A 20,825-nucleotide genomic window follows, 5' to 3' on the forward strand; every position below is an offset into this window, starting at 1 on the left:
ATCTAGGATAGGCGGGACTTGAGTTTTTCCCAATACACCCCCTCATACCTATGAGGCATGCATCAATGGTGGGTGGCCCATTTTTAAAGTGGATCTAAATGGCTCTGATACCATGTTAGAATAGTGGATTAAGTCTAACTCAACCCTACAAAACCGGCTTATAAGGTAAGGGTTGCTTTCCACTTATATACTATTCAATTGCCTAATCTCTAGTCGATGTGGGACTTGGGTTTTTCCCAATACCTACTATTTATAATAATAAGATATGTCTAATTCATCATAATAAAGCTTCATAACTAAAAATGTTTAACTTGAAATAATTTAAAGATAAATGATTTTTAAAAAATTTCAAAAAAGTATGTGAATAAATAAAAAATATATTAAAAAAATATTGTGTTAGTTTCTAGATATAGTTGCTGATTTTAGATATGATTGTCATCTCAAAAGGTTACATGCAAGAATTCTAGTAAGTAAAAGGTTCTTACCAATGATATTGTGTGAAGTATTGTGAAGATGTTAATTTTGAAAAATGTCATAATTATTATTTAAAATCTATATTTAAATTAGTATAAAAATATTTTTTTATTAATGTTGTATTAAAATTAAAATTAAAATCATATTAAGAAAACGAAAATAAAAATATTAAAGTTGATGAATGTTATGAAAAAGCGAAGCAGTGTTTTTAAAATTAGACAGTAAAATGAATAGGTTAAGTGAAAGAATGGGTTCATGGTAGAGCTGTCAAAATGGGTTTGGCCCGGCGAGCCAACCCAGCTCACCACGGGTTCGAGCCAGGTTGGGTTAAAAAAAATTTAAAAATTTTAATACGGGTCAAATTTGAACCCGGCTCACCACCAACCCGGCTCACCCGGGTTGAACCCGTGGTGAGCCGGGCTGGCCCACCAACTTGTGATTAATTTTTTTGTTGTTGAAAAATACAATAATTATTGGGTCATTGTGTAGTCCAACATGAGACAATAATAATTTAATGTTAGATTGTGATATGTAATTTTGTGATTTTGGATTGTATTTGAAGTTTAAGATAATTTTGGATTATATTTATCTATTTGAGATTATTTAGATTTGGTTTGATTATATTTAAAATTATCATTTAATGTTTGGGATGAATAATTCATTTAAGGATGTCTTAATTAAGAATCTCAGATTTTTAAAATAAGTTTAAATTTTTGGGCTTTAGTTGTATATTAAGAAAAAAAAATGAAAAAAATTATTTTTTTTTAAGGTGAGCCAACCCGTTTAACCCACCAACCCGTGGTGGGCCGGGCCGGGTAGCCCGTTTTGACAGCTCTAGTTCATGGTTCAATCTTAACCGGATCCATAATAATTATATTTATATTTTAATATTTTAAATATTTTAAATAATAAAATAATATAAAAAATAATAAATTAAGATGTAAACATTGTGAATTAATATAAACAATTAAACAATTTTTTATAAGATTTATAATAATTGATAATATTTAAGTGTAACTTTTAAATATGTGCTTTATTATTAGACTAAAAAAATTAAAATAGAAAAATGTTGAAAAAGTCTTCAAATCAGTTTTCTACACCAGTATTTTAATGTTTTTGTACTCGTTTAACTAGTTCTTTGCAAATTCTCATCAATTTTGAGACGAGCTAATTTTTTTATTAAATGATCATTTTAGTAGAGAAATTCCAGTTTTAAAACTAAGGAAAAACTATAGCTGATATTCAATTAAAATTTAAATAACCATGCATTTAAATATGTTTTCAAAAGTGCAATTCATATGGGAGTGAAAAATTAAACCATTAATATACACTTGTCTTTTATTTAAAACAAAGTTATATATAAACAAATAAATTATTAGTATTTTAAAAAAATTTTAAAAACAATTATAAATCATTAACATTTTTTAAAGAAAAAGATCAAGTGTAAATTAATACCAATTTAAATCCTGATATAGTTTTAATATGAAAATTTATACGGAAAAGATGACAATAGTAAGCATAAAATATACTGAAAAACCAATCATCGATATAATAAAAAAAAATTACGTAGTTGAAAATTTTTTATACAATAGCAAGAAAATAAAAATCAAATCAAACTAAAGTTGTCAAATGAATCCAGTTAGGTAAGATTGTCAAGTCAATACTTATGAAGTGAGATGATTAGTATTATATGGATCGAACTGATCATTGAATCGATATAGGTAGTAGTTTGATGATTTATGATAGAATTGAAAGATCACTTGTTAAATAATAAAATCAGTTTATATTAAATTTTTAAAAAAAGATATATAAGTAACATAATTCAAAATAAAAAAACAAAAAAAAACTGTATACGTATATAAAACATAACATTTATTAGTAATTGTATTCTATTTTAATGTGAAGGGACAAGACTTTAGAATTACAAAACAAAAATATTAAAATTAAATCTTCACTACTAAATTGACACAATGGTTCTCAAGAGACAAGGTTTTGAATTCTCCCACATAACAAAGTGCTTGTTTTTAAATTTTATTATTTGTAATATATAAAATTATATGTGTATATAATATATTTGTAAAATGTAGCATGCAATTGTTAACTAGCTTAGTGATGTGTTTAGTATATTAAAGTGCGGTGACAAAGTTTGAGTCCTCCCGTGGTATCAATACACTATTTCTTATATTTTTTATTATTTTAAAACCATTTTGCAAACTGAATTAGGTTTTCGTGAAAATTGGCCACTTTTACTCGATCTAATATTGTTCGATTACATATTGGATTTGATGAGCTTATCGTTTTGGATTGACCACCAATTTTCAGTTTGACTGACTTGTCTAATCTAGTATTAATAATTATGTTTGAGTTGGCCTAAAATTTTTATATGCTACTTGTGGTGAAAATAGAAACATTAAAAGGGGTTAATTAAAAACTCAAACGGATTGAAACAACAAAATACAAGGAGTATAGATGAAGATATAAGAATATGAATACAACTTAATTTTATATTGATTTATCTTAATTATCAAAGGCTATATTTAGTTCTTGATCCAATCATTAAAGATATAAATATTTTTTTCTCAAGTTATTTTTATCTCAAACATAAGTATTTTTTGATTTGTCTCTTCAAGTAATTACTAGGTATTTTTTAACACAAAGTTTTAATTTTATAGATTTTAATAACCAAGTATTCTTTTACAGACAAGTCTCTACAAGTTCAAAGTAGTAACATTAAATTGTAGTTGGCTAAATGTTGTTTTGTCTTACTAGCTACAAGATGCGATACAACAAATATAATCTAGAGTTGATTTACACAAATTAAGAATAAATATGAATATGTTCAATAAATAATAATGAATACTCTTATTTCTAAATCATCATGCTTCCTTATATAGGTGCTTCTATAAAGATGACCATTGTAAATTCTTGAGTATCTCTCACAGACTTACTTCGTGTGTCTTTAATTTTGTTCCTTATGGAAAGAAGTGTTCATTGATGTATTAAATGCATTTCATCAGATTGTCACTTCTTATATAATCAAGGAAGCTATTTATCATCTTTTAGGTACCAAATGGGTGAATTCATGTGTATGTCAGGTTAGAGTAATTTTTAGTAGCTTTATTTGGCATTTGTCATGATTTAGAGGATCTACTTGTCTTTTTCTAGCAAAAAAACAAGTCTTTTATTTCTTTTAGTTGAAGGTGAGTACCAAATTCATTCGATATGGTAGGTAATCTTATAAACACAAGCGGTTCTATTATTAGACATCATAAATGATATAAAATTAAAATGTGTATCTTTCAAACTAAGAATTTTGTCTAGCTAGATAACTTAATTATTTTAGTGTCTAATTTTCCTTCGTTATTTATTCGCAAAAAAAAAATTCTAGAAAAACTTTTATATTTATTGACATTAAAACTTGACCTAACAGAAAATAAAAATAAAAATAAAACTAAAAAAGTTTAGTAAGTTTTGAGTTTGAAAATTATTATCTAGGCCTTGAGCTTGTTTGATGAAGTAAATTGATTTTGAGTCACTTATTTATTTATTTATTTACTGAGTAAAATCAAACCACTAATTACTTTTCTAGAGACTCCATTCGATCATTTAAACCAAGTTCTACATTTTTTAAATATTTTTCATGTACACCAAACTTTTACAGTTAGGTCACGTTTAAATAAAATTAAATAAATGCATAAAAAAGGTTACGTTTTAAATAAATAATTAAATTAAGTATTTATTCCACAAAATTTTATATCATAAGTTTAATTATAAATTTCATTAAAATAAATTAAAAAGCTTATAAAATATTTATCGAAATACATTTATAAAACTATATCAATTACAAAATATTTTTATAAATTGAAGTGTGTTCAATTACAAGGAATAACAACACCAAAATTTTCCAAATTTGCCCAATTAGAGCTTTTAGTGCTACAAATATTAAAGAGTGTTGGGATACAAACAAGTCCCACATTAATAAAATAAAATAAGAAATAATAATTTATATAGCACAAACATACTTCAATGATTGAGAGGCCTTTTGATTGCTGACCAAAAAGTAAAACTGTGAGGGCTTAGGCCCAAAGTGGACAATATCTCATCATTGTGGAGTATGCTTGTGTAATAACCTTATAAAAACAACCCTCATACAATATCCCCTCAAACGGATACCATTAAAATAACCCCAACAGTGGTATCAGAGCCGCTTGGTTGGATGCGGTAACAACCCTTATAACCCCTCATAACTCATAACATATAATGTAATATATAAAGTCAGATTCCACTGTATGAAAGGTTAGGTCCCTTGTTTGAGGGGAGGATTGTTGGGATACAAACAAGTCTCACATTGATAAAATAAAACAAGAAATAACAACTTATATAACATAAACATACTTCAATGATGAGAGGCCTTTTGGGTGCTGACCAAAAAGCAAAATCGTGAAGGCTTAGGCCCAAAGTGGACAATATCTCATTATTGTGGAGTATGCTTGTGTAATAACCTTATAAAAACAACCCTCATAAAATATTCCCTCAAACGGATACTATTAAAATAACCCCAACAGTGGTATCAGAGCCGCTTGGTTGGATGCGGTAACAACCCTCATAACCCCTCATAACTCATAACATATAATGTAATATATAAAGTCATATTCCACTGCATGAAAGGTTAGGTCCCTTGTTTGAGGGGAGGGTTGTTAGGATAGAAACAAGTCTCACATCGATAAAATAAAACAAGAAATAACAACTTATATAACATAAACATACTTCAATGATAGAGAGGCCTTTTGGGTGATGACCAAAAAGTAAAACCGTGAGAGCTTAGGCCCAAAGCGGACAATATCTCACTATTGTGGAGTATGCTTATGTAATAATATTATAAAAATAACCCTCATAAAATGCCCCCTCGGACAAATACCATAAAAATAACCGCAACAAGTAGAAATAAACTTTTCACAAATTTCCCCACCTATTTTTTATGGAGAAAGTTACGATCTTTGGATGGTGAGAATGGAGGCATACCTAGAAGCTTTAGATCTCTGGGAAGTCATAGAAGAAGATTATGATGTTTCCACGTTGCCAGACAATCCTACCGTAGCCCAAATGAAAATTCACAAGGAAAAGAAAATCAAGAAGGCAAAGGCAAAAAGTTGTCTCTTTGCCTGTGTTTCACAAAATGTTTTCACCGGGATTATGACTCTCAAATCGGCAAAAGCAATTCCGGATTATCTAAAGGAAGAATATGCTGGAGATAAAAGGATTCAAAGCATGCAAGTATTAAATTTAATAAGAGAATTTGAAATACAAAGAATGAAGGAGACTGAGACAATCAAACAATACTCTGACAAACTGCTTGGCATTGCTAATAAGGTACGATTACTAGGAACGCAATTTCTTGATTCTATAATTGTTGAAAAATTTCTAGTAACTGTACCTGAAAGATATGAAGCTTCAATAGCAGTCTTGGAGAACACAAAGGATCTGAGTAAGATCACTTTGGCAAAGATGTTACATGCATTGCAAGCATTATAAAAAAGGATACTTATGAGAGAAGAAGGATCTATGGAGGGTGTATATTTAGCTAAATGGAAGAACAATAATGGTGCTAAAAATAAGAAGAAGGAATTGTTCCAAGAGAACAATCAAAATAAAATCACTAAATTTTTTTCACCATGTCCTTATTGCAAAAGACTAATCATCCAAACAGAGGTGTTGGTGGAGACCTGATTCAAAATGTGACAAGTGCGGACAATTAGGACACCTAAAATATGTATGCAAATCTCATGAGCAAGAAGAAGAAGACAACATTATTGAAGATCAACAAGAAGAGGAAGAAGAACAACTACTTTGAATGTCATGCTTTATGACCAAAAAATCCTCAAAAACTTGGATTATTGATAGTGGTTGTACAAACCATATGACTTATGATCGAGAACTCTTCAAAGAACTCAACAAAACTAATATCTCTAAAGTCTAAATAGGGAATGGAGCACACCTTACAGTAAAAGGGAAAGGAACACTGGTTATTAAAAGTCATTCAAGTTTGAAATTAATATCTGATGTTTTATATGTTCCTGATATTAATCAAAATTTATTGAGTGTTGCTCAGTTATTGGAAAAAGGCTATAAAGTGTTATTTGAAGATAAAAATTGTGTGATTAAAGATATACACAACAAAAAGGTGTTCAATGTTCATATGAAAGACAGGAGTTTTGCTTTAAATTTGGAGAAGGAAGAGTCAATTATAAATGAAGATACAAGTGAAGAGCACAAAGATGCATATCTTTAAAAGAAGTTTGATGATCAAGAGGAGAATGAAAATGATGGAAAACAACCTTCAAAAGAGAAGTTCAAGACAAATGCTAAAGTGGTCCCACTTAAGAAAGATTGCAACAAAAATCACAAAAAGAAGAAACTGATCAAAAAGAGAAAAGAGATTTTGAAATTCAAATTAAGTGATAAAGATATTCAGTTAAGGAGGAACATTGGAAATATGCCTAAATATCTTTAGGAGAATTATATTTCAAATATTTTAGATTTAATTTGTTTTGATTATTTTAGGATTTGTTTCCTTATTTTTAGAATAGGATAATATCAATATTTAATTTTGTATAACAAATTTTCTCTATAAATAGAAACTCATGAATAAAATTATATTATACTCCTCTGATAAAAATAATTCTTATAAAATATTTCCTCAAGCAAATATTATAAAATAACCCCATCAAAGAGTAATATTATTTATACAAAAAATTTTAAAAATTTTTTACAATAATATTTTTTGTTTATCTCTCAATAACATCGGTCGTATTATCTTAAATTTATCTTTTCCCCCTCTATTTCTCACTTTATTTTAAAACAAGTTATATAATCAATTGTATTACAAATAATAGAAAGTCCGAATCCCTCATTTATGCTGTATAGGGTGTGTTTATAAAACTAATTTACAAGATTATAATCTAATAAAAATTTATAAATTATAAGTTAAGAACTAAAAATTAGAAGATTTATAAATTAACTAAGAAAATTAGAAATATTTAATAAATTTAGTAAATTAGTGTAAAATTATTTAAAAGAACATCTTTAGTTATATTCAAATAAATTAATAAGAATAAAAATAAAAATAAATTATAACTTATAAATTAGTTTATTTTACTAATATAAAATACGTAAACAAATTTATTTTAGTTACAATAACCTGCAAGCATGTGAGGATAACACGGATTGATGGAAGCCTTATTTAAACAAAGAGATATTTTCAACCTTCTTTTCTTGGCGAGAGATACTTTCATTGGAACAAACAAAAAATCAAGGTTTCAGGCATTTCTTAAGAACGTGGCACGAAATCATGCAAAGGATTATACTACCGACTACTAATGCTTGTCTATTGTACTTTGATGCACGTGCGTGCTCCAAAAAGTGTCTACAATAGAAACAAAAGTGGATATATCATTCTCTTCCAATTGCATTCAATTCCATTGTCTTGACCAAAGCCAACCACTACTTAGTGATGAGCTTCACTAATGTCGATATTTTCATTTGGCTTTGTTCTATGATGTTGATAAGAATGTAGTGATTGTTAAAGGGTTTCACTAGCTTCAGTTCAGTGGCATGTACTCAAGTCCCATTTGGGAACCAAATTACCAAACCATTCTTACTTGTGTGAAGGATTACATGATAATCAGAGTGAGCTTCATGGTTGTAGCTTCGGTTGCTGCACTCAAGATTTCGCAGACAAAATCCACTTCTTCCACAAAGAGAAACGGTTCAATAAAATCTCAAGGTACCAACATTTTTCCTATATTAATATGTAAGAGCAATTAATTTGTCTGAAAAAGCTACTTTACGTAATGATAGTGTAAGAAGTTTCAAATTTCAATACCTTATCATGATAAACTCCTTACTTCATTCATTTTTGTGTTATAATCTTAATTATGTTGATTTATTCTACACTTTTGGAACGATGCTTCTGGCGCCCAAAGGAAGTGATGGGTCACACTTGGAACAAGAGTTTGAAGAGAGGGAAAATAACATTTCTAAGGCTAATCATGTTCTACAGGTAGAGAGTCATGCACCCTCTATGTGTATTTGTGTAAAACAAAAAAAAACAAAAAAAAAGGTAAAAGAAACTATCAAACAAATGAATAAATATGTTTTTAGTCTTTGAATTTTAGAAATATAATCAAATAAAATTTGTTCATAGATTAAAAGTAAACGTTGACAAAATTTCAGGAACTAAAAAAGTATTTGACCATCATACCAACTATTGATTGTTTTGGCTGCAGAGTGAAGAGGAGCAGAATAACTCTGGAATGCCACAAAATCTGATAAAAGGGGAATTTAAGGGCTTGGAGCTGTTAGTAGGTGGTGAGAAAATCCACAATGTTACTGAAAAAGAGGTACTGCAGAATTTAATACGAAATTACAAGCAAAGAGAAGTAAACCTTGAAAGGAAGCTTCTTGAATTGAATGCACTAAGAGAAGAACATTCAGCCATTGTCCAAATGCAGAAGCAATTAGATGAAAAGACAGAAAAATTGGACTTTCTTAAGAAGACCATTGCTTCCTTACAGTCAGAGAATACAAGTATTCTAGAAAAAGTAAGAGAGGATCTCTTGTCAAAAAAAGAGCTAGATATTACAAATAAAATGATAAATGAGATGAAAAGGAAGAAGGAGGATGTTGTGAGGAAGCAAATATTGATGCTCCAACAGCAAGTAACTGAATTTCAGAAGCATAATAGTTCAGGTAGAAATGCTACTGCAAATAAGAAACTTAAAGAAGTTCAAGGCATGGAGGTAGAGGTTTTGGAACTGAAGAGGAGAAATAAAGAGCTTGAGTTGGAAAAAAGAGAGATGGGAATTAAGTTGGTCACTGCCCAAGCAAGAATCAGAACAGAGGTAACACAACCATAGATGAAAGGAATGTTAATAATAATACCCTTTAACACATTCTTTCCAACACATAACACATTCTCCCTTATAGTTGAAATTGAAGTTAATCTCACTAATTTGGGAATGGAACCCAACAAATTCCATCCAATAGAAGATATTTCTTTTGGTCAAATAATAAGTACTTTCTCCGATTCAAAAAGAATAGTTCACGTTAACTAAGAACGTCAATTAATGTTACATAGAATTAACATTTCAATGAAAAGTTAAAATAATATTTTTGTTAGTATTTATTTTTCTCCTTATACATTACGTATTAATCACATGGTTTAGTTACCATGTGTAGCTTCCTTTTGCGTCTCATGAATGGTTGGTGATAAAGTGATAGAACTTTGTAATTAATTTGTGATGCTTATACAATCAAAAACCATGCTAGTTATATACATAAAAACCAAAGCCTTGGGTGAAACTTATGTCACTCTTCTCAACCTATAAATTATTATTACCCCTTAAGAAGGGATTAATTTGAAGTACCTTCAGTTAGAATAGTAGTTCACTAGTTTAAAGTTTTGTGCCAAAGTTGAGCTTAAACATACATCTTGAGTAGTGTAGCACCCATCATGTGTTAATTACTATTGTGTTTTATATTTAGCTTCTGCAGGAGGAAAGAGGTGCCCGAATAAACGAAGAAATCACTGGTTTACGTCAAGTGCATGAAGAACTTTCAGAACAAGTTGAAAGATTGCAGAGAAACAGATTTGACATGGTTGAGGAACTTGTGTACCAACGGTGGCTTTACTCTTTGTTGAGGTTCGAAGTCCAGGATCATCAAAAACAAAGTAGAAAGGCCTCGAGAAGAGATTGCAGCCAGAATTCAAACAAAGAACTGTGTGGGGAAAAGCATGCATCAGTATCTGATCTTGAGATTGAAAGCGTATCTTCTAATGCCACATTGGATGAGAATGAGAGTGATGAAATTGAAACTAATACTACCTTTGAAAGCTCCTCCAGTAGCCAAAGTAGTGGCAGCAGCAGCATAAAAATGAAGAGTTGGAGGAAAATCAAAGATTTTTCTAACAAAATTTCATCAAAGGGTAGGAATTTTGCGAGCAGCCCTGGCATGACACGTAGGTTTTCTATGTCAATGGTTGAATCAGATAGTGTTAATAGTCCAGTGATCAACCTATCCCAAACTGAGAATAGTACATTCAAATCATTAGAGAGTCCTATAATGTCAAAAATTAAGAGGGTCTCTTTTAGTGATTCAGTTAAATTATCTACATATCAAGATATGGCAGAGGAAGTTGAGAATAATACAGTAGATGACAAAGAAACAAGGTGTGAGCAGATCATGGAGCTGGCTTCAAGTGTTAAGAGCTTCACCAACATTGATTCCATTGAAGAGAATGAAGGTGGCAAGAATAATAAAACTGGTCATTCAGATGAAGTGTATTCAAGGAATGAGCCCATGTCTAGAAAGGATAACTGGATCAAAACCATGTTGGTGCAGCTGGTAGCATTTTTATTCTTTTCACTTATCCTGCTAGCATGTTTCATGATCAAATAACAATATCCTTAATTAATTATGTGTTGAGTAGTGTAATTCAAATGAATGGTCTATATTTGCCTATATGGCTTGTACATATAGTTTGAAGGTTTAATTTGTACATATAGTATGATAGTAAAGTCTATAGGTATCAGCTGTATACTTTAGACTGTTGTGTTATATGTTTGTATCATCTGTTAAGTTGACCATTAAAGTTTAATATGCTCTATAAATATATATTTGTATCATTGCTATTTAAGAGTCGAGTAGTCAGGTGTAATACACAAGTATGAGAATAAAGTTTCTCTACTCATTTTTCACTCTCTGTTATTTGTTGTTATTTTCTATGTACGAGTGCATATGTTTCTGTGTGTGTCATCCTCAACAAATTGGTATCAAGAGTTTTTTGATTGTAAAGGATCTAAGGGTGATGTGTGTTAACCCCACTAGATTGCAAGGTGTTATATTGTGAGATAAACTCTTTCTTTTGTGAGTTTCTACTATCCATGTGTGGATACTTTAACTTTATTGCATGGTGTTGAAAGGGAAAATCATGGCTAGTTCTTATGGGTTTTTCCTTGCCAATTTATTTGTTTTTGATGTCAAACACTTTGAGAAATGGTGTGTGAAGATGTGTCTTTTTTGGTTTCCAAGAAGTATTGGAAATCGTGAAGAACAAGATTCAAGAAGTGGAAGAAGGTGCTACAAAGGCGCAATAGACAACTTACAAAGAGTCTAAGAAGAAAGACTGTAAAGTTCTCTTCTTGATGCATCAATGTGTGGATTTTGCAAATTTTGAGAAAACTTGTTAAATTAGTTCAACAAAAAAAGCTTGTGATACTCTACATAAAGTTTATGAAAGTGTTGATTAAGTGAAGAAGGTAATATGAATTGTTGTCTATGAATGATTAGGAGTCCATAGTTGATTATTTTAATCAAATTCAAGCTCTCATTAATTCAATGAAATCTTACAATGAGAAGTTTACATATCAATAGATTGTAGACAAGGTGTTGAGAAATTTGCCTCCTCGTTTCAATGCAATCGAGGAATCCAAAGATATTGAGACTATAAAGGTAGAGGAGTTGTAGAATTCTCTTGAAGCCCATGAACAAAGTCTAAATGATCGAAGGAATGATGAAAACATATAAGAACAAATCTTATTAGCTCAAACCAACTACAAGAAGAAAGGTGTAGATTGTTGGAACAAGAAAGGAAAAGGCAAGTGCAAAGGTGGCAAGAATGGTGGAACTAGTGACTAATCAAATGGTTAATATTAGTGTCAAATTGAATATGATCAAGACGAGATTTACAAGAAGAAAATCCAGTGTTATAATTATAAAAATTAGGATCACTTTTCAAAAAATGTAAAATTGGCAAAGGAGGAAAGGGAAAGTTTGATGGTGAAACATATCCTTCTCAAGACAAAGGGTTAGATTCTAATCAAGAATTATTGATGGTAACCACAAATTTTGATGGTGATAACTCTAAATCTTGGTATCTTAACATAAGTTGTTCATATCATATGATTGAGTATAGAGATTAGTTACTTTCGATGCAAGTGTTAGGAATAAGCTAATGGTAGAACACTATTGTGTTAGGGACTTTTTATGTTGGTTGTTTTGGACATTCTATGTTGGCCTTAGATATGACAGATCCCCATGACATAGAATGTCCACACGTTCTATGACGAATCAATATACAACATAAAAAATTTATTTTTTATATCGGATGGTCAATGTCATTCATAATATGAGTATAAAATGTGATGTTTCATAACATTGACATCCACATTCTATGATAAGTATGACCTTACCCTTCATAATATATTACATATTCTATGACGGGTATTGTTACACTGTAATAGAATATACACTTTCTATGATAGGTATGATCATAAATGTAACTTTGGTAATTAAAAAAAAATAAAAAAAACCTTTACTTGTGTTGATTTCGTTTTCTAATTTTAGATTCCTCTTGATTTGTTAAGGTTGCCTATATACTGATTTTAGTCTTTTAACTTTAGGTGACATTTTCCAAATCAAAGTCAACCATTTCAAGTGTCTCTAATTTCTATCAATTTTTTTATTTTTAAAAATTTAATATGTATCCAATAACATTTAAACATATAGTTTTACGTGTGCATAATAATTTCTTAAGATATAGTATTGCCCTTGTCCATGCGCAGAACCCCAACAACCCTCCCCGTCATCCTTTTTAAGTTACTTCATTCCCTTCAACTAATCACAAGTCCTCACTTTCAGCATCCATGCCCGACCATCACCCAGGCCCAGCCCAAGCCCAAGCCCAAAGAAGAAGACCCACCACCACAGTTTCATCATCATTGCTTGGAATACTTGGAGAGCGCGTTTCAAACTCTGGGCAGCTCTTCGGCGTTTCGACCCTTCTCATAACGGGATCCATTTTGCTCCTCCTAGTGGGCCTAACCTTCGTGGCAACCGTTTTGGGCCTGATCCTCTTGGCGCCGTTGATCATATTGACAAGCCCTTATGATGCACGGATATGATACGCGTATCGGATACGATACGTACGTATTCGATACGGAAATACGTCAAATTTTAAAAATATAAGATACGATACGTTTAAGATACGTATTAAAAAATTAAATTAATATATATATAATAATAATTGCAAATAAATATTATTCAAAAATTAAAATTAAGAATACATTTCTTGCTTTTTAAATTTTAAATATTACTAAAAAAAATTATAAATAATTTTTTATTGTTAAGAAATAAGAATAGTATCAATTTCATCACCTCCTTGGCCATCATCTGTAAATAAGACACCTTTCATTTCTGGTTCATCAAGAGATAATGATGTCACTTCAAGATTTTCAACACCACCAAAGCTATCCCATGCATCTCCACCAATGTCCCACATTCTAGTACTCCCTTGCATATATTCTTCACTTTTCCTAGACAAGATTCGCAAATTAGTATGTACATAAACCAAGTCTTCTGCTCTTTTAGGGTTCAACTTATTTCTTTTCAGGGAGTGAATGAAGGAATAAGTACTCCAATTCCTTTCGCAACAAGATGAAGAACTAGGTTGTACAAGAAGCTTTAAAGAAAGCTTTTGAAGGAGAGGAGCAGAAGAACCATGCATTACCCACCAGGATTTAGCATCTAATGTCCATCTATCTTCAATTGAGTCAAAAGAAGCAAAATTATGAGCTTTTGATGAAAAATCAGCATATTCAAGAGAAACCTTTCTTTTTTCTTCAGTTGTTGTGAAAAGCATTTTTAAACATTTATTTCTTTCCATAGAATTTTTTTCATCCTCATGTGGGGAAATTATATTTGGAGCCTCTTGAAGCCATTCATCATTGTAGTACCTGTGAATAAATAAAAAGTTAATAAATAAAATAATTTAGTAACTATCAAATTATTTATAAATAAATAATGAAAACAAATAAATATTTAATAGGCTAATTTTACCTAAGATTCAAAGAGTGAGCCATGCAGTGGAGAGGGGTGCAACTCTTAGTCCACCTATCAATTAATATAGAATAAACAACTTCATAAAATGTTGATGTATCATTTAACTCTTTTCCTTCATATCTATATATAGACGTCTTTACTTTTTCTATCATATTATCCCACATCTCATAGACCAAATGAAGTGTGGGACTATCTGTGTTACAAGCCCTAAGCATACTATAAATAGGCTCGGTAAAATTAAGAATATATGTAATTTTGTCCCACCACATATCATTCAAAATAATTTTTTTTTTGCAGCTTGGGCCTTACCCACATCATCTTCTCTATAAGAGTTTCATTCTTCACTAATAACCATCGATTGCAAAGCACCTTTCAAAAGTTTAAATCTCTTTAACATCACTAGAATAGATGCAAAGCGTGTTTCAGCTATAGCAAGCAATTTTAGAGGTGAAAAGTGATTAAAAATTGCCAATCTCATTGAGTGATTCATGATAAAGTTCCTAACAAAAGAAACATCATCAACAACTTGAGTAATCCAATTACATTCAGCATAAGCTACCTCATTCCTTTCAGTATTTTTGGCAGCACATATATTCTTCAATGCAAGGTTCAATGTGTGAACAACACAAGGAGTCCAAAAAATTTTAGGAAAAGAAATTTCAACAATCATTCCAGCACCTTTGCATATAGGAGCATTATCTGTTATAATTTGAACAAAATTTTGTTCTCCTACTTCTTTTATAACTTCTATCATCTTATCAGGCATATAATGTTTGTTTTTAATCTCATCAGAAGCATTAATAGCTTTTAAAAATATTGGACCCCCTTCACTTGTAGCCATAAAATTAATTAAAGGTCTTCTTTGGACATCTGTCCATCCATCAGATACTATGCTAACACCTTTTGCATTCCAAGTCGATTTAATAGGTTTAAGTAACCTCTCAACTTGTGCCTTCTCTTGTTGTAAGAGAGTTGTCCTCAAGGCATTGTTTCCAGGAGGGAGAAAACCATTAAGCATGTGATTTGCAGCAAATGAATAAGAATTCACATAATAGGGATTTCTGGCAAGGTTAAAGGGCAATCCAAAAGAATAAAACATTCTAGCAATGAGAGCTTTGAGATTATCTCTATTTTCTAAATTAAATGCTTTCTCCAAAGGACCAACTTTTCTCTTTTTCAATAAAGAATTCTGATGCATTTTCTCTATAGGTAATGGGACATGCTTAGGTTTCACATTATTTTCAGCCAATTCAACAATGGATTTCAATTCAACCAAATATTGATCATTTACACTTGCACACACAGAAATTCCAGTTCCATAAATCCTCAACAAATGAGCTTTAACTCTCGAATAAGAACTTTTATAAACCTTTTGACAAAAATTACAAGACCAACTCTTATTTCCTCCCCCTTCTGAACTTTTATCTAATATGCTAACATAACACCAAAGAGGAGCATGATCATCTTGTACAACATTGGCAGAAACGAACTTACTTGGAATTTTAGAATTATTATTAGAATCAGAACTAGAAACATTTGTTGTTGACATCATAAATAAATATTTTTTATGCTTCTGCAAAAAAAAAGTATATTTATGTTAAATTGTTAATTGTTAAATAAATTACACAACTTAAAAATTTTAATCACTCTGAAATATGAATCATAAAAATATAAATTATAAAATATTAAGTAATTTCACAAAAGACACTATAACTTGAAAATATTAAAATAATAAATTAAATATTATCAAATATTTTTTTATTTATAATTTTATATTAATATAAAGAAATTATATAAATATTGAGTATTTAAGTATTTAAATTATTTTAATATTATAATTTCATCTAAATTAGTATATATTAAAAAATTAAAATTAAGAAAGATAATTAAAATTAAAAAAAAAACATGTATGTGAGATTGAAATTTTGTTAGTTTAAAAACTAGAAATTAAAAATTTGTTACAATTTTTTATACATTTTAGAGATGCTAAAAAAGAATTAAAAAATTCTAATTATTATTAATTTACAGTTTTACATAAAATTAAAAACTTTTTAAATAAATTATAAAATTAAATATAAAAAAATGGTGAGTAATTGTCCTAAATGTGTATAATTATTAAAATAATTATCCATTTTTTTAATATTCATAAAATTAATAATTTTATGCTAACACCTTTTATATTTTTAAATAAATTATAAAATTAAATAAAGGTACAAACAACACAGTAAAATATAAAAAAAAGAAAAAAGTGAAATGGCAATAGACTCAAAAGTATTTTGCTTACATTTTAATTTTTTTAATATTATATGCACCTTTTAATTAGTATTTAAGTATTTAACTTATTTTAATATTATATTTTAATATTATAATTTCATCAGAAAGCATATAATGTCACTGACCGCACAACACACTTGTCATTCAAAACTCAAAAGTGAAATATATTTGTACGCCACGCAACATCATAAAGCAATCAAAGCATAAAGCCAAAATAGTCTCCGGTTTCCCCCAAAAGTCGAGACCAGAGAGTTGGAGACTCAAGGGAGATATGGGTGCAAGGTGTCGCACTCACTGCGCATCCTCTTTAGGTTTCCATCTCACAATGCATGACCGGAAGAATAATGGAGAAAAGGAGATTATATGCTTTACCTAGGTCACTGGTGTGTGGTTGTTTTCTATGTCCAATCTGGTGCCTAAACGTAGCAACGAATCCTATCTGGCTTTGGAATGCAAAGTATCTCCCTCTCAAGTTTGTGTTTTCTTGCTATTTTATGCTTGATTTCCGAATAATATTTTCGTACTGGAACAAATTTGAAAAATATTTTTTCTTTTTTTTTCTTTTTTTAACAAAATCACTGTGGATACGAATGAGATATGTATCTTTCACGTATCAAAACGTATTCGTATCGGATACGTATCCGATACGGATACGGGATAAGATTTCATGTATCCGTGCTTTAGAGACAAGCCCAATATGGGTCCCACTTTTCATTGCGTTCTTCCTCGTCACAGCGGTGTTCTTGTCCATGTGCGGGTTCGGCCTCGTCGCCGTGATAGTGATCACGTAGATTTACCGTTACTTCACTAGACTACGCCCTCTCGGTTCGGAGCAGTTCGACCACATGCTAAATCGGTTCATGGATAGTCCTGGGCATATGCATAGTAAGGTGATCTTGTATGCTGCGCCTGGAGCTTGATTTATTTTTTTTTTTTTTAACTATAGTATTGGTTGAACTATTCACACTTTGAAGTGGTGACTGGTGACAGAATTTTGATAAATATAACTTTACACAAAATAAATATTTTTCTTTCTATTTAAAGTATTAATTTGAAAGATAAGATATGATTATAATACTATATTACAATTATTGTCAAATCGACAGATAAGATAACCCTAAATTCATCCAGGTACGTGCATTATATATAAGAGACATTTACATCATTAAAAACTAACTTAAGTATCAGAGTCTCTTTTATAAGTATCCCCCATTAAAGCAACTAATTTACCGAGCAAAGGAGATTCAATGAAGTCCCAAGCTAGATATGTTATTGAGGAAATCCATAAAGGCATATGTGGCATGCACTCTAGCTCGCGCTCTATGGCCACCCGAGTAGTTCGAGCTGGGTTCTATTAGCCCACACTGAAGTTAGACTATAGAGATTATGTGTAGAAATGAAAAGTGTACCAAGAATTTGGTGATGTACATCATCTCCATCCAGAAGCTCTTCACCAAATATAGTCCTCGTGGCCCTTTGCACAATGGAGAATGGACATATTTGGCCCTTTTCCCCCCTGCAAGGAGCTAACTTAAGTTCTTAGTCATGATAGTTGATTACTTCACAAAATGGATCAAAGCAAGCCCACTCGCCAAGATCACTGTAAAAAACGTGCAAAAGTTTACTTGGAAAAACGTGATATGTCGATATGGCTTTCCACATTCGCTCATCACCGATAACGAAAGACATTTCATTGACCAAAAATTTGAAAGCTTCCTTCATGAGCTCAACATCAAGCATCACGTTACCTCAGTCGAACACCCTTAAACTAACGACCAAACTCATTAATACACTACTACAGAAGGCACATTTTACATCGGTTTTTTTAGACATTTTATATCGGTTTTGAAAACGATGTAGATTCAAGCGATGTAAAAAGTGCAAGACATTTTACATCGGTTTTGAAAATCGATGTAAAAAGTATCATTTCTACATTGGTTATTGACATAACTGAAGTAAAATATGTCATATTTTACATCAGTTCTGGGTGGAATCGATGTAAAATATGGCATATTTTACATCAGTTATTGATAGAACTGATGTAAAATATGTCATATTTTATAAGTTATGCCATTCAATTTCATGTTGCATTATTCTCCCAAATCAGACTCTTGTTCAAGTTTCTTGCATGAGAAATATAACCAACTTAAAACTGTATATACCAACAACAAACTACACTAAAAATAATTAATATTTAATAATATTGACTAAGAGTCAATAAAACAGAGGTATAAATAACTATAGATCAGTATGTGTGCGATGTTAAGTTAAAATCAGTGTCTGACACCTCTAACAGGGAAGGAAAACAAAAATCTAAAAATTTAAAATAAATTTGTAAATTCAACTCATTCCCTCTCTCGAAAGTTACTATGCCTAATACTAGCATCATGGATTCAACAAATTTGGATACATATATATGAAATATCACTAATACAAGCATAATAAAAGAGAGAAAAATTTAAATCATGAGCAACAAATTTTATGATAATTATAAAATAAGGTGTCAAATAAACAATTGTATGAATTATGTAATGAAAATTATTCCAATATAAATCTGTAGATTGTAACTATTTTTAAGACAAAAGAGATTATATACCCACTGTGGACTATCTTGAGGTTCATCCAAGAAATCAAGAAGAAACTTTTGGTTTGTGACTTTTCCATGAAATTCTTTTCTTGCATCATTTAATCCATAATCTTGATCATCCCAAGTACCAATAACCTATTGACATACCAAATGTGAAAGTCAGGACAAAAAATTGATAAAAATAAAGTCATCATTTTAGTAAATCAACCTACAATCATTTGAACAATGTTATGCTTTCAAACAATAATTTTAAGAGCCTATTTGCATACAAGCTTAAAAGAATTTTTTAAAGTTTTTTTTTATCTATAATCCATTGGAGTAAATTGGAGTGTGAAAGTAAAACAAAGTTTAGGTGCAAACCTGGAATCCAAATCAACTATATGTTGCAGAAGCGATTAATGTCTTCCATATAGTTGTTAATTTCACTATCAAACTTCTATGCAAATATCAGAAGAGGATTGGATTCAGTATTTTTATACAACGACAGTGACTTGGATTTGATCAAAGCAAAGAAATTTCCTCTGATTTGTATTTAGGAGGACCTACAATTGTGCATGTGTAACAGCCCGATTTTCACATATTGTTTGAGGGCCCAAAGGCCCAATAGGGGTGGTTTAGTAGCCCAGAACGGGCCGTTCCCAAATCGGAACGGGCCGTTCCCAAATCGGAACGGGCCGTTCCAAAAGACTAAAACGAGAATGATTTTGTATCCTAGAACGGGCCGTTCCCAAACTGGAACGGGCTGTTCCAAAATACAAAAATTGGCTACAAATTTTAGATGGGAACGGGGCGTTCCCAAATTGGAACGGGACGTTCCAAAATTGAGAACGGGCCGTTCCAGAGTTGAGAACGGGGCGTTCCAAAATATGACCGTTGTCAGTATTAAATGCACCCCAGAACGGGCCGTTCTGGATGTGATTTTTAGTCGTGATTTAAGGGTCCAGAACGGGCCGTTTCGGATTTGGAACGGGCCGTTCTGGCGAAGCCTGATGCCTATAAATTGAGCTCTCTGCCACTCCCAAAAGGCACATCTCTCATTTTTTTATTTCTTTTCTTCTACTCTCTCTTCTTTCCCTCTACTTTCTGCTTCAAACCGAGGGTAACCTAGCGAGGGAGACCAACCAGATCTTGCGTAGGTTTAGCTACTACTTATCAAGGTACGGGGGAAAAGGGGATTATTTGTATGCAAAGTTACATGAGGGAATTGGGTAGAAGAGGAAGCTCGTAGGATTATGAGTAATTTTATAATTTTTTCTGTTTGGAGAATTATTGGTCTTATGTTATTCTATATATATTTAGGACTACGAATATATATTTAATTTGTAAGAATGATGATCTAGGAGAGAGAACGAAATTGTAGAAAAGTGCCTGAGTTAGGTTTTGGAATAATTGGGGATTTTACTATATGTTAAGATTATGTTAAATGTGTAATTCCATTAATTATTATATTAATTTATGAATGTTATATTACTTGATAATAAGTGATGATCTAGATGTGAATTTGCTTAAGGGGTGTGTAAACCCTTATTTTGTTGGACTTATCTGTTGAGTATGTGATATGTAATTGTATGTGATATGTAATTGTGATATG

General features: G+C 30.8%; 2 protein-coding genes across 3 annotated transcripts; one reads left to right on the plus strand and one right to left on the minus strand.

Annotated features, from left to right (window-relative positions):
* The first annotated feature begins 7,975 nt into the window (after positions 1–7,975).
* On the plus strand, positions 7,976–11,231 carry LOC114916496 (uncharacterized). 2 transcript variants are annotated; one of them, XM_083076821.1, is made up of 4 exons: positions 7,976–8,257; positions 8,457–8,533; positions 8,760–9,374; positions 10,027–11,231. In XM_083076821.1, the coding sequence occupies exons 1-4, from the start codon at positions 8,086–8,088 to the stop codon at positions 10,930–10,932; spliced, it is 1,770 nt and encodes a 589-aa protein (XP_082932947.1). In that variant the 5' UTR covers positions 7,976–8,085; the 3' UTR covers positions 10,933–11,231. The 2 variants fall into 2 exon arrangements, with proteins under 2 accessions (XP_082932947.1, XP_029129109.1); XM_029273276.2 differs by having other exon boundaries at positions 7,980–8,257; positions 10,018–11,231.
* A 2,426-nt stretch (positions 11,232–13,657) lies between these two features.
* LOC145958585 (uncharacterized) lies at positions 13,658–15,922 on the minus strand. Its single transcript, XM_083076090.1, has 3 exons — positions 14,769–15,922; positions 14,371–14,424; positions 13,658–14,267 (listed from the first exon to the last, which is right to left on the minus strand). The coding sequence occupies exons 1-3, from the start codon at positions 15,920–15,922 to the stop codon at positions 13,658–13,660; spliced, it is 1,818 nt and encodes a 605-aa protein (XP_082932216.1).
* Between the last annotated feature and the right edge of the window lie 4,903 nt (positions 15,923–20,825).

This window comes from Cajanus cajan, chromosome 6, assembly GCF_000230855.2.
Source record: "Cajanus cajan strain Asha chromosome 6, NIPB_CcT2T_4, whole genome shotgun sequence".
NCBI lineage: Eukaryota > Viridiplantae > Streptophyta > Magnoliopsida > Fabales > Fabaceae > Cajanus > Cajanus cajan.

What these genes read in the sequence shown, in the direction of transcription:
- LOC114916496 (XM_029273276.2), top strand. Translation starts at nt 8,086, where the DNA reads ATGTACTCAAGTCCCATTTGGGAACCAAATTACCAAACCATTCTTACT. An exon ending in CGGTTCAATAAAATCTCAAG is followed by an intron (nt 8,258 to 8,456) that starts GTACCAACATTT and finishes TGGCGCCCAAAG; the next exon opens with GAAGTGATGGGTCACACTTG. An exon ending in AGGCTAATCATGTTCTACAG is followed by an intron (nt 8,534 to 8,759) that starts GTAGAGAGTCAT and finishes TTTTGGCTGCAG; the next exon opens with AGTGAAGAGGAGCAGAATAA.
- LOC145958585 (XM_083076090.1), bottom strand. Translation starts at nt 15,922, where the DNA reads ATGTCAACAACAAATGTTTCTAGTTCTGATTCTAATAATAATTCTAAA. An exon ending in TTTGCATCTATTCTAGTGAT is followed by an intron (nt 14,425 to 14,768) that starts GTTAAAGAGATT and finishes ATTAATTGATAG; the next exon opens with GTGGACTAAGAGTTGCACCC. An exon ending in GCTCACTCTTTGAATCTTAG is followed by an intron (nt 14,268 to 14,370) that starts GTAAAATTAGCC and finishes ATTTATTCACAG; the next exon opens with GTACTACAATGATGAATGGC.